The 13,783-nt window shown below is 44.0% G+C and overlaps 1 protein-coding gene across 2 annotated transcripts in view; it reads right to left on the bottom strand.

Annotated features, from left to right (window-relative positions):
• fn1a (fibronectin 1a) overlaps nucleotides 1–13,330 on the bottom strand; it is a 75,571-nt gene extending 62,241 nt beyond the window's left edge. Inside the window, exons 1-12 of one of the 2 annotated variants that reach the window (XR_003868072.1) lie at nucleotides 12,954–13,330; nucleotides 12,581–12,706; nucleotides 10,044–10,181; nucleotides 9,442–9,573; nucleotides 9,062–9,199; nucleotides 8,357–8,515; nucleotides 7,150–7,365; nucleotides 6,369–6,551; nucleotides 5,304–5,480; nucleotides 1,800–1,955; nucleotides 1,336–1,464; nucleotides 269–412 (exon numbers count right to left, since the gene is read on the bottom strand). Coding sequence is in view for 1 of the 2 variants with exons in the window: in XM_029702043.1 (XP_029557903.1) it covers nucleotides 269–412; nucleotides 1,336–1,464; nucleotides 1,800–1,955; nucleotides 5,304–5,480; nucleotides 6,369–6,551; nucleotides 7,150–7,365; nucleotides 8,357–8,515; nucleotides 9,062–9,199; nucleotides 9,442–9,573; nucleotides 10,044–10,181; nucleotides 12,581–12,706; nucleotides 12,954–13,098 (1,843 nt within the window). In the remaining variant the exon portion in view is untranslated. The remainder of the gene's footprint in view (nucleotides 1–268; nucleotides 413–1,335; nucleotides 1,465–1,799; nucleotides 1,956–5,303; nucleotides 5,481–6,368; nucleotides 6,552–7,149; nucleotides 7,366–8,356; nucleotides 8,516–9,061; nucleotides 9,200–9,441; nucleotides 9,574–10,043; nucleotides 10,182–12,580; nucleotides 12,707–12,953) is intronic. The other variant, XM_029702043.1, reaches the window with a different exon arrangement.
• Nucleotides 13,331–13,783: the final 453 nt, after the last annotated feature.

Raw genomic sequence — 13,783 nt, 5'->3', positions numbered from 1 at the left:
TCTTGACTTAATTTATCTCGTGAATGATTTGATTTCGCTCTAGAGAAACGGCGCATTGGTTAGTTAAAATGTAAAATAAAAAAATAAAAATGTGTTTTAATAAACTACATTTTGCTTAAATCGCTCAGCAGTAGTGACCACGCCTAGCTAGTGGTATTAGTTATTACCAGGGAAAGATGGTTGAATGTACCCAAACAGAACATTTTCCAATAGTATAGTGTAGTATTGTGACCGCTGTAGATCGGGCTTAGTGATGTTGAGTTCTTACCTGGGAAAGACTGTTGGGGCTCACAGCTGAGCTCGCCGATACCGTTGCCATAGCAGTAACACTTGTACATGACGCTGTGGATCAGCTTGTCCCATGATTGGCCGATCTGATAGAACACCCTGGTCTCTGGCTCCTGGCACTGGTCTGAGAACAGATATTAAAACAGTGAGATTTAGATTGTGTCCAACAATACAGCCTATATAGTACACTACTTTCCACCAGGGCCCATGGGGGGGGGGGGGGGGGGGGGGGGGTCCTGTTTATGGTGTATTGGCGTGACAATGATCAGAGAAGTTAATAAGATAAAACACAAACAGATATGGGCCCAGGCTAGAATTGGAGTTGTCAAGACAGCACAAACAGATATGGGCCCAGGCTAGAATTGGAGTTGTCAAGACAGCACAAACAGATATGGGACCAGGCTAGAATAGGAGTTGTCAAGACAGCACAAACAGATATGGGATCAGGCTAGAATAGGAGTTGTCAAGACAAAACACAAACAGATATGGGACCAGGCTAGAATAGGAGTTGTCAAGACAGCACAAACTGATATGGGACCAGGCTAGAATTGGAGTTGTCAAGACAGCACAAACAGATATGGGACCAGGCTAGAATAGGAGTTGTCAAGACAAAACACAAACATATATGGGACCAGGCTAGAATAGGAGTTGTCAAGACAGCACAAACAGATAAGAGCCCAGGCTAGAATAGGAGTTGTCAAGACAGCACAAACAGATATGGGACCAGGCTAGAATAGGAGTTGTCAAGACAGCACAACAGATATGGGACCAGGCTAGAATAGGAGTTGTCAAGACAGCACAAACAGATATGGGACCAGGCTAGAATAGGAGTTGTCAAGACAGCACAAACAGATATGGGACCAGGCTAGAATAGGAGTTGTCAAGACAGCACAAACAGATATGGGACCAGGCTAGAATAGGAGTTGTCAAGACAGCACAAACAGATATGGGACCAGGCTAGTCAAGCACAGTAAGGGTAAATACCACCACAGATGGGTAGCTTGGTCCATAAAGAAATGCTAGGTTTGTAATGAACTATAAACTCACCAATGGCGTCACACTTCCAGCGCCCACGGCCCTGTCCGAAACAGCTACAGTTCATCATGTAGCCCTCTTCATGAAGCTTAGTGAAGGTCTGATTCACCTCATGGGTCAACCCGTCCACAATACACTGATCTGTGACAGGAAGAAAAACACACACGCACACACACACACACACACACACACACACACACACACACACACACACACACACACACACACACACACACACACACACACACACACACAAGGTCAAAAACAGCTGCTCCAAATTCTCTCCCTTCCACTTCCCCCCCCCCATATTGGTTCCACCTTTACAGATCTGAGAACATCAAAGTGTTAGGGTCAAGGGGAAGGAAGAGAATTAAGACCGGCTGTACATCACACATTCTATGTGGTATGTATGAACTCTCACCTACTTTCAAGTGTATTAGAAAGGAGCTCTAAAAAGAAAATCCTATTTTTATTACCTTTGAGCTGGGAGTAAGCGATACAACTCCACTCTCCACGGCCGTTTCCAACGCAGGTACAGCGCATCATGTGTCCCAGGACGTCGTGGCGTTTGTCCCACTGGTCTCCCACGCGGTACATCACGCCCTCGCTGGTCGTACACACCTCCTCGTGAGCTAAGAAGACAGAGAACATAGAAGTTAGAATTCAGAAGATAGAATGTTTAAACTTCTAGAATGTTTGATCTCAGAACATATAGAACTCCTGAGCAGTAGGTCAAATTAAACTTTTGAAGGCTGAACGACAAACAGATGTTCATAACATAATAATCCTCTGAAGGGTTATCTACACATATAAGGTCTCTGTGGGGCCTGTCTTCCTAATTGAACTGAGATACAGATAGGAGGTCTGTCTGTGTGGAGAGTTGGCAGCAGAGATAGGGGTGCAGTGTAGACTGTGGAGGTGTTGACAAGGCTGACTGCAGCTGGCTGCCCTGGAGACCAGACAGGCAGTGAAGGGAGTCTCTCTCTGTAGTCTCTTTCAGGAAGACACACGGTGGCCTCTGGCCAGCCTCTGGGAGTCTCTCGCTCTCTCTGGCCCGCCTCTGGGCTCTGGGAGTCTCTCCCTCTCTCTGGGTCTAGGCTCTGGGAGTCTCTCCCTCTCTCTGGGTCTGGGCTCTGGGAGTCTCTCCCTCTCTCTGGGTCTGAGCTCTGGGAGTCTCTCCCTCTCTCTGGGTCTGAGCTCTGGGAGTCTCTCCCTCTCTCTGGGGCTAGGCTCTGGGAGTCTCTCCCTCTCTCTGGGTCGGGTTTCATTACTCTGGTTCTGGTGGTCTGGGCTCTAGGCCTAGGAATTCTGGCTCTGGCGTGGGAGCCCAGGCTATGGGTCTCCGCTAGGTCTGCCTGGGCCCCTTCAGCCCAGCTGGGAGGCTAAAAACAGTGATAAGAATCACCATTAACTCTTTACAGGCCAAACAGTACCCTTTCTCATGGTAATCTACCCATTCGCCTAATGACCGCACTTAAACTCAATAACTGGTCAGCACTTTCAACAGGCGTGTGAATTTACCACAGACCCATTCAGCCATAGAGAGATTGACTGATTGTGTAAAAATCCCAAAAAGAACAAATAGAAGGCAGAGATTGAGGACATGATAAAGAGGGAGAGCAGAGAAGCAGAGTGAAGCTCCCACACTACTCCAATAGCCTCAGACATATCATTACTTTGTTTAAAGGCAGTCTCTAAACCCTTTTGTGTTCCAAGACAACAGATGGCATTTTAAAAACGCTGACTTGATTTAAAAAGGCGAGCATCTACTGTAAATCCCAAAAAAGACACACATGGTTCCCACCACTCCACCTTAAGTTAATTGGCGCGTCTGTTAAGTGCCTTGCTCAAGGGTACAGTCGACAGATTATTCACCTAGTCGTCTCTGGAATTTCGAGACAAACGACCTTTCGGTTACTGGTCCAATGCTCTTAACCACTAGGCTACCTTAAATCAAATTGTATTTGTCACGTACACGTGTTTAGCAGATGTTATTGCGGGTGTAGCGAAATGCTTGTGTTTCTAGATCCTGACAGTGCATCTAACAAGTAATATCTAACAATTTCACAACAAATACCTAATACACACAAATCTAAGTAAAGGAATTAAGAATATATAAATATATGGATGAGCAATGTCAGAGCGGCATAGACTAAGATACAGTAGAATAGTATAGAATACAGTATATACAGTTGAAGTCGGAAGTTTACATACACTTAGGTTGGAGTCATTAAAACTTGTTTTTCAACCACTCCACAAATTTCTTGTTAACAAACTATAGTTTTGGCAAGTCGGGTTAGGACATCTGCTTTGTGGATGACGCAAGTAATTTTCCAACAAATGTTTACAGACAGATTATTTCACTTAGAATTGGAAAATTCAAGAAAATTATGCCATGGCTTTGGAAGCTTCTGATAGGCTTATTGACATCCTTTGAGTCAATTGGAGGTGTACCTGTGGATGTATTTCAAGGCCTAGCTCCAAACTCAGTGCCTCTTTGCTTGACATCATGGGAAAATCAAAAGAAATCAGCCAAGACCTCAGAAAGAAAATTGTAGACCTCCACAAGTCTGGTTCATCCTTGGGAGCAATTTCCAAACGCCTGAAGGTACCACGTTCATCTGTACAAACAATAGTACGCAAGTATAAACACCATGGGACCACGCAGGTGTCATACCGCTCAGGAAGGAGATGCGTTCTGTCTCCTAGAGATGAATGTATTTTGGTGCGAAAAGTGCAAATCAATCCCAGAACAACAGCAAAGGACCTTGTGAAGATGCTGGAGGAAACAGGTACAAAAGTATCTATATCCACAGTTAAACAAGTCCTATATAGACATAACCTGAAAGGCCGCTCAGCAAGGAAGAAGCCACTGCTCCAAAACCGCCATAAAAAAGCCAGACTATGGTTTGCAAATGCACATGGGGACAAAGATCGTACTTTTTGGAGAAATGTCCTCTGGTCTGATGAAACAAAAATAGAACTGTTTGGCCATAATGACCATCGTTATATTTGGAGGAAAAAGGGGGAGGCTTGCAAGCCGAAGAACACCATCTCAACCGTGAAGCACGGGGGTGGCAGCATCATGTTGTGGGGTGCTTTGCTGCAGGAGGGACTGGTGCACTTCACAAAATAGATGGCATCATGAGGAGGAGAATTATGTGGATATATTGAAGCAACATCTCAAGACATCAGTCAGGAAGTTAAAGCTTGGTTGCAAATGGGTCTTCCAAACAGACAATGACCCCAAGCATACTTCCAAAGTTGTGGTAAAATGGCTTAAGGACAACAAAGTGAAGGTATTGGAGTGGCCATCACAAAGCCCTGACCTCAACCCTATAGACAATTTGTGGGCAGAACTGAAAAAGCGTGTGCGACAAGGAGGTCTACAAACCTGACTCAGTTACACCAGCTCTGTCAGGAGGAATGGGCCAAAATTCACCCAACTTATTGTGGGAAGCTTGTGGAAGGCTAACCGAAACGTTTGACCCAGCAATTTAAAGGCAATGCTTCCAAATACTAATTGAGTGTATGTAAACTTTTGACCCACAGGGAATGTGAAGAAAGAAATAAAAGCTGAAATAAATCATTCTCTCTACTATTATTCTGACATTTCACATTCTTAAAATAAAGTGGTGAACCTAACTGACCTAAGACAGGGAATTTTTACTAGGATTAAATGTCAGAAATTGTGAAAAACTGAGTTTAAATGTATTTGACTAAAGGTGTATGTAAACTTCTGACTTCAACTATACATATGAGATGAGTGATCACCCATTTAAAGTTGGTGCCACTTTCCACTAACAGCTCAAAATGTGTCCTTGTTAAAAGTCTAGACAAACAGCAGAGTGACTACCACTGACTACATCTGTCACACTGCAGGGACTACAGGAGATGGGACGGCCCGCTGGCTGCTTTCGTTATGATCGTCGCGTGCCCGTGTCTGGCAATAGAACTGAGAATGGGACCACAGAACTCACCAGCCATGGGGCAGAAGCCAAACCTCTGTTCACCGTCGTAGTTGGTGGTGGTTCCACACCATTTCATGCCGTCCCTGCGCCCGTCGGCGGTACAGTCGGTGTAATTTCTCCCATTGTAGAGGAAAGGGAACTGACACAGAGCTCCGTTAGAGTTTCCTCCTCTGGTTGTCACCATCACTGCAAACACAACAGACACAATTCACAATGAGGGCGTTTCTCAGATGACATCTTATTACCTAGATAGGGCTCTAGTCAAATGTAGTGTAACTGTGGGCTCTAGTCAAATGTAGTGTAACTGTGGGCTCTAGTCAAATGTAGTGTAACTGTGGGCTCTAGTCAAATGTAGTGTAACTGTGGGCTCTAGTCAAATGTAGTGTAACTGTGGGCTCTAGTCAAATGTAGTGTAACTGTGGGCTCTAGTCAAATGTAGTGTAACTATGGGCTCTAGTCAAATGTAGTGTAACTATGGGCTCTAGTCAAATGTAGTGTAACTGTGGGCTCTAGTCAAATGTAGTGTAACTGTGGGCTCTAGTCAAATGTAGTGTAACTGTGGGCCCTGGTCAAATGTAGTGGAACTATAGGCCCTGGTCAAAAGTAGTGGAACTATAGGCCCTGGTCAAAAGTAGTGGAACTATAGGCCCTGGTCAAAAGTAGTGCACTATGGGCCCTGGTCAAATGTAGTGCACTATAAAGGGAATAGGGTGCCATTTGGTATGCAGAACAATGAGTAAGTTAACTACCCTAAGGAACATGGATACTAAGTCCCATTCTAATATAAGCCAGATGTTAAAGGATATTGGCTGGCTTGAATTCTAGTGACTCTGCTGTAAAACGCTCAGGGTTGAGAGCACCAATCAACACATGTTTGTGTTAAGCTCCCACAGATCATGGCTTATCAGCTGAAACGCTTGCTCTACTCGTGTTGCCACTCTGTTCACAATTTTTTTTTTTTTAGGTTCAGGAAAGAGTCTCTATCTCTCTCTCTCTCTCTCTCTCTCTCTCTCTCTCTCTCTCTGTGTCTCTCATAAAAAAAGCTGTAAATCAAATATTTGACAAAAATCTCACCATTCTTCTTGGTACAGAAGGAGAATTTCTGTTCCGTCTCGCAGTCAGAAGAAATACAGCACCACAGCTGGCCGTCGGGTCGTCCCTCTGAGGTACAGGAATGGTGGGTCTTTCCCATATAGGTGAAGGGGAACACACAGGGCTGACCATTGGAGTTCCCACCGTACACTGGGGCTGGGCCCTCTGCAAAACACAAAACACATAGAACCAGAACAATGTCAGAAAGATTGCTGACTGATGGATGCAAGTTGTCTGTTTTTTATTGTTAGAGCTTTGATCAGTAATATTGTTTACAAATCAACTTGAACCAGCAAACTATAAACAACTGTATTTAGTATCTCAGAGACATTGACAGTTTCAAGATCAACTTTGTAATTTATTTACCATGTGAATTTAAAAAAAAGAATGGCCTGGCATGAATAATTCCCTTTCAGAGGTTATTAAAACCTTTAATTTTGGTCCATGGTGTATGGTGCATGGTGTATGGTGCATGGTGCATGGTGCATGGTGTATGGTGCATGGTGCATGGTGCATGGTGCATGGTGCATGGTGTACGGTGCATGGTCCATGGTGCATGGTGTATGGTGTACGGTGCATGGTCCATGGTGCATGGTGTATGGTGCAAGGTCCATGGTGCATGGTGCATGGTGCATGGTGTATGGTGCATGGTCCATGGTGCATTGTGTATGGTGCAAGGTCCATGGTGCATGGTGCATGGACTAAAATTAACCCATTAGACGCAGGGGCATGAATTCACATGAATAAGACTACGAACACGTACCCCACTCCTCACAGCTGACCCCGTTGCCCAGGCAGGTACACAGCATCTGTTTACTCCCCTGGGTCTTGATCCATCTCATCCCCAGGGCGTAAGCCACCCCCGCATCCGTCTGGCAGGCCCCTTCCTGGGCTAGACCGGGGTGAGGCTCCAGGCCGGGCTGGGGGAGGGGCTGATACACAGCTGGCTGGATGTTAGTGATCACACGGGAACCAGTGCCTGGAAATGGATGGGGAAGGAAGAAAAATATATATATTTAGTCAGTGACATTGTTTGTAAAAATGTATAGCAATAGATTTGGGTTGACTCATTTGTGGTGAACACTATGAAAGTAAAAATAAAAAAGAGAATGGGGGAACATTTAAAACAGACTGCAGCACATAGAAACAGGAACCATACTTCCAGTCAATAGAAAAGTTTAAATGAAGTGTAGATTAACTCATTTGCTTTGACTACGTGTTTCGGGAAAGTTTCCCCAGAAACCGATTAAGCCCCGTCCTATAATGTTCAATTGATATCCTGTGTCAGGGAAAAATCCCCGGAAAATCCCAAAAGAGAATCTGTAGCTTTTTAAAATGTTGGTAGAGGCTTGTAATTACAATGCAGTTCAACCACAAGCTGTATGGGGAAAGATGAGGAATAACAGTGACGATCACCTGTCTCTCACACATTATATATTTAACACTTCCACTCACCACACACACTGACATGCACGAACACACACACACGCACACACACACACACACACACACACACACACACACACACACACACACACACAGACATGCACGAACACACACACACACACACACACACACACACAGACACAGACATGCACTAACACACACACACACACACACACAGACATGCATGAACACACACACACAGACATGCACTAACACACACACACACAGACATGCACGAACACACACACATGCACGAACACACACACACACACACACGAACACACACACACACACACACACACACAGACATGCACAAACACACACACACAGACATGCACGAACACACACACACACAAACATGCACGAGCACACACACACACAGACTTGCACGAACACACACACACACAGACATGCACGAACACACACACACACAGACATGCACGAACACACACACAGACATGCATGAACACACACACACACAGACTTGCACGAACACACACACACAGAAGCAGCAGGAGTCTCACCCAGGCCGGTCGTGTGGAGGGAGGCGTGTCTCTCACACTTCCATTCGCCACGCCCGTTCCCCGTACACAGACACTGCAGCATGTGACCTCGGGCGTCCGTCTTGCTCCAGGTGTCTCCGATACGATAGGACGTCAGTGTGTCCTGGTCGTTACACCGATCTGATAAGGGGGAAAAGGAGAACAGGGAGTGATTGCCTGGAATTGTCCAATTAGATGCTGATTTTAGTTCTGTTGCAAAGTGTTTTGCTACATTTTGACCTTATGAATACAACCCAGTTCAGATCCACTAACAGGATAACAAGCAAGCAGTGGTATAATATGTACCACGTTTCATAACGTTATAGAATTGCATTGGGTTTTAATTAAGGATATGTAAAAATCACTTAAAAAAATGGAACAATTATAATTTCCACCACAGATCATTTACATTCTTCACCGAGTTAAGCTGAAGTTTTCACTTCATTAAGTCTGACTGAACTGTTCACACACACAGTCTGCAGAGGCCAATTAACATGGGATACAGCTAGTGTGTATGAGCCTGAGGACATGTGTGTGTGTGTGTGTGTGTGTGTGTGTGTGTGTGTGTGTGTGTGTGTGTGTGTGTGTGTGTGTGTGTGTGTGTGTCTGTGTGTGTTTGTGTGTGTGTGTGTGTGTGCGTGCGTGCGCGTGTGCGCGCGTGTGTGTCTGTGTGTGTTAGTCTCTTACTTCTAGAGGTACAGGTAATCCTGCCACTCCCCTCTCCTAGACAGGTGCAGTCTACAATCATCCAGCCCTGGTACGGTTTCTCCCAGGTTTCACCCACCACGTAGGATGTCCCCGCCGTGTTGTCATAGCAACGCTCCGCTGCGGACAGAACGAGAGAGAGGGGGGGTGGTGTCTTATGATGCTGTGTTTGTTTTGACAGCTGTACTCCAGTTGCAGGGGTCGTATTCAACTAGACACGAAACGGAAGGTACTTTCTATACTTATCCAATTAAAACTTTGTTTCTATTTAAAACGTTGAAAAAAAAAATGTTGCACTAAGTTTTGCTACAGTGTGCTTTAATAAATACAACCCAGGTGAAAAGTCCTTCCCTAATGCTCACCAACAGGTTTGCAGGTCCACTCTCCCTTGCCGTTGCCCAGACAGACACACTCTAGCATATAGCTCTCAGTGTCATGAGGTCTCTTCCACGTGTCCCCAATCTTATAGGACTGACCCCCCTCATGACAGCGGTCTGGGAGATAGAGAACAGTGAGACACTTTAACACAGTCAAGGCAGACAGACACACAGTCTGACAGACAGACACACAGTCTGACAGACACAGTCAGACAGTCAGACAGACACACAGTCAGACAGACAGACAGACAGACAGACAGACAGACAGACAGACAGACAGACAGACAGACAGACAGACAGACAGACAGACAGACAGACAGACAGACAGACAGACACAGTCTGACAGACACACACAGTCAGACAGACAGACAGACAGACAGACAGACAGACAGACAGACAGACAGACAGACAGACAGACAGACAGACAGACAGACTGACAGACAGACACACACACACACACCCATCCAGCTGCAGAGACTGCATCACATACTGTGAGGTCTCGATGTGTTATGGAGATTTCCCGAGATTAACTAGCCCACTCACTGGTCCAGACACACACACACACACACACACACGAGCCCACTCACTGGCGATGGTGCAGCTGATTTTCCCCCGGCCAGAGCCGATGCACGTACAGTCCCAGATCATGCCCTCTTTGGGTCTCTCGTAGGTCTCACCAACCAGATAAGACCTGGCGTTGATCTTGTCATAGCAGGTCTCTTCAGCTGTGGAAGAATATTTGGGGTTATTGTGTTTCGTTAGTTACTGGGTGTTACACACAGAAACACAGACAAGATGCAGATGAACACACATAAAGATTATATATTTATCCTAGGAGAACTCAAAGCCGATGAGGCAATAGCATCAGTAGTAGTTAAACTCTCTCTACCGATGAGCCAATAGCATCAATAGTAGTTACACTCTCTACCGATGAGCCAATAGCATCAATAGTAGTTAAACTCTCTCTACCGATGAGCCAATAGCATCAATAGTAGTTACACTCTCTACCGATGAGCCAATAGCATCAATAGTAGTTACACTCTCTACCGATGAGCCAATAGCATCAAGAGTAGTTCCACTCTCTCTACCGATGAGCCAATAGCATCAATAGTAGTTAAACTCTCTCTACCGATGAGCCAATAGCATCAATAGTAGTTAAACTCTCTCTACCGATGAGCCAATAGCATCAATAGTAGTTACACTCTCTACCGATGAGCCAATAGCATCAATAGTAGTTATACTCTCTCTACCGATGAGCCAATAGCATCAAGAGTAGTTAAACTCTCTCTACCGATGAGCCAATAGCATCAAGAGTAGTTAAACTCTCTCTACCGATGAGCCAATAGCATCAGTAGTAGTTACACTCTCTCTACCGATGAGCCAATAGCATCAGGAGTAGTTACACTCTCTACCGATGAGCCAATAGCATCAATAGTAGTTAAACTCTCTCTACCGATGAGCCAATAGCATCAATAGTAGTTATACTCTCTCTACCGATGAGCCAATAGCATCAAGAGTAGTTCCACTCTCTCTACCAATGAGCCAATAGCATCAATAGTAGTTAAACTCTCTCTACCGATGAGCCAATAGCATCAATAGTAGTTAAACTCTCTCTACCGATGAGCCAATAGCATCAATAGTAGTTACACTCTCTACCGATGAGCCAATAGCATCAATAGTAGTTATACTCTCTCTACCGATGAGCCAATAGCATCAAGAGTAGTTAAACTCTCTCTACCGATGAGCCAATAGCATCAGTAGTAGTTACACTCTCTCTACCGATGAGCCAATAGAATCAATAGTAGTTAAACTCTCTCTACCGATGAGCCAATAGCATCAGGAGTAGTTAAACTCTCTCTACCGATGAGCCAATAGCATCAATAGTAGTTACACTCTCTACCGATGAGCCAATAGCATCAATAGTAGTTACACTCTCTCTACCGATGAGCCAATAGAATCAATAGTAGTTAAACTCTCTCTACCGATGAGCCAATAGCATCAGGAGTAGTTACACTCTCTACCAATGAGCCAATAGCATCAAGAGTAGTTAAACTCTCTCTACCGATGAGCCAATAGCATCAGTAGTAGTTACACTCTCTCTACCGATGAGCCAATAGCATCAATAGTAGTTAAACTCTCTCTACCGATGAGCCAATAGCATCAGGAGTAGTTACACTCTCTACCGATGAGCCAATAGCGTCAATAGTAGTTACACTCTCTCTACCGATGAGCCAATAGCATCAATAGTAGTTATACTCTCTCTACCGATGAGCCAATAGCATCAATAGTAGTTACACTCTCTCTACCGATGAGCCAATAGCATCAGGAGTAGTTATACTCTCTCTACCGATGAGCCAATAGCATCAAGAGGAGTTACACTCTCTCTACCGATGAGCCAATAGCATCAAGAGGAGTTACACTCTCTCTACCGATGAGCCAATAGCATCAGGAGTAGTTATACTCTCTCTACCGATGAGCCAATAGCATCAAGAGGAGTTACACTCTCTACCGATGAGCCAATAGCATCAAGAGTAGTTAAACTCTCTCTACCGATGAGCCAATAGCATCAATAGTAGTTACACTCTCTCTACCGAGCCAATAGCATCAATAGTAGTTAAACTCTCTCTACCGATGAGCCAATAGCATCAATAGTAGTTACACTCTCTACCGATGAGCCAATAGCATCAATAGTAGTTACACTCTCTCTACCGATGAGCCAATAGCATCAATAGTAGTTACACTCTCTCTACCGATGAGCCAATAGCATCAATAGTAGTTACACTCTCTCTACCGAGCCAATAGCATCAATAGTAGTTAAACTCTACTGATTTGAAAATAAGGGAAAGCCGCACACTCTAAGAGCTCAGATGCAAAAATGTAATAACCTAATAAGCAAAGCTGTCTTCATCAGGGTATCCATACTCTATACCGATGACACACAGCCTATATGTGGAGTCAGTGACAGAGGTAGCCTGAGAGAACATATTTCAACTTCGATCAATTGCAATAATTATTTTACATAAGTTAACTGACATTTACAAAATGGTGAGAGACAAAGGACTTGCATTGACCATGTAGGTTTTATATATATATATATATATATGATGTAGAAATGCAAGTTCACCTTCAGGTTTCGTTTTACACTTAATTCCTGCAACTCCGTGACAAGTGCAGACCAACATAGTGCCCAGATAGGAACGCTCCCATTGGTCGTTAATGTTATACATCTGGCCATTATCAATGCAGCCGTCTGGGGAAGGAAAGTCAATGAACAATGTTACACTTCCAAGTTCACACGTTTTTAATGATTGACACAATCCACGTTTACCATAATAGTAATAATACACGAAATGGCAAAAATAGTAAACATACAATAAACTTTTAAGATACTATTCTATAATAGACTACCAAACGTTTTACAAATAATGAAATAACGTTTTACAAACAAAATGTATCGCAAAAAAAAATAAAATAATAAATAAGGTATGAAAACTCACCTTGAGAGACGGATGATACCGAAGGTATTTTGGTTTCTCCCTGATGAGCCTGACGCCTGCTTTTCCTGTTCGGCATACAGTTCACCGCGGTCCCAATGCAAAGCACCACCAGAACCCTGATAATCGGGCTACTGGACATATTCATTACGGGACAGGAAAATCTTGGGTAATCTTAGCGGTAGTTTGATGTAGCTCTTCTAAAAAAGAAAAAACATGAAAGATCCACAGTGAATTCAGAGGCTAGTTCGGTTGTACTGTCCGTGAAACCAAAATGTATTTTTTTCTCCCGTTGCACACAGCCTCCTCGGGTAGTATCCTGCGCCGCCAGTCTCAGCCGCACCGCTCCTAACAGGCTCCCAAGCTGGTGAGCGCTTTTATTTGAGCATGGCTTTCTGCTGGAGATGGAGGAGGGTCCACCAGTACCAACGATAAACACACGTCAAAGACAACTGCTTACGAATCATCCAAAAAATTACATTACATTTGTCCAGTATTGCAAAATAGGAGTACGCGAGTATCTTCAAATAGAAGTTATGCCACTTTTAATTTACAATGTAGGAAATCTGATTTAGAAGTGGGGAAAGACTGGTACGGGGTATTTTGGATAAATTACTAAACTCCTACTTATAGAATACTTCCAAGGAGAGAAAATATACAACCCATATTTATATTTATTTTCCCTTTTGTACTTTAACTATTTGCACATCATTACAACACTGTATATAGACATAATATTACATTTTAAACGTCTCCATTATTTTGGGAACTTTTGTGAGTGTAATGTTTACTGTAACATTTGTTTATTTCACTTTTATATATTATCTATTTCA

Source organism: Salmo trutta, chromosome 20 (assembly GCF_901001165.1).
Source record: "Salmo trutta chromosome 20, fSalTru1.1, whole genome shotgun sequence".
NCBI lineage: Eukaryota > Metazoa > Chordata > Actinopteri > Salmoniformes > Salmonidae > Salmo > Salmo trutta.
Note: the sequence above shows the minus strand (reverse complement) of the source record. Positions and strands in the feature narration are given on the sequence as shown.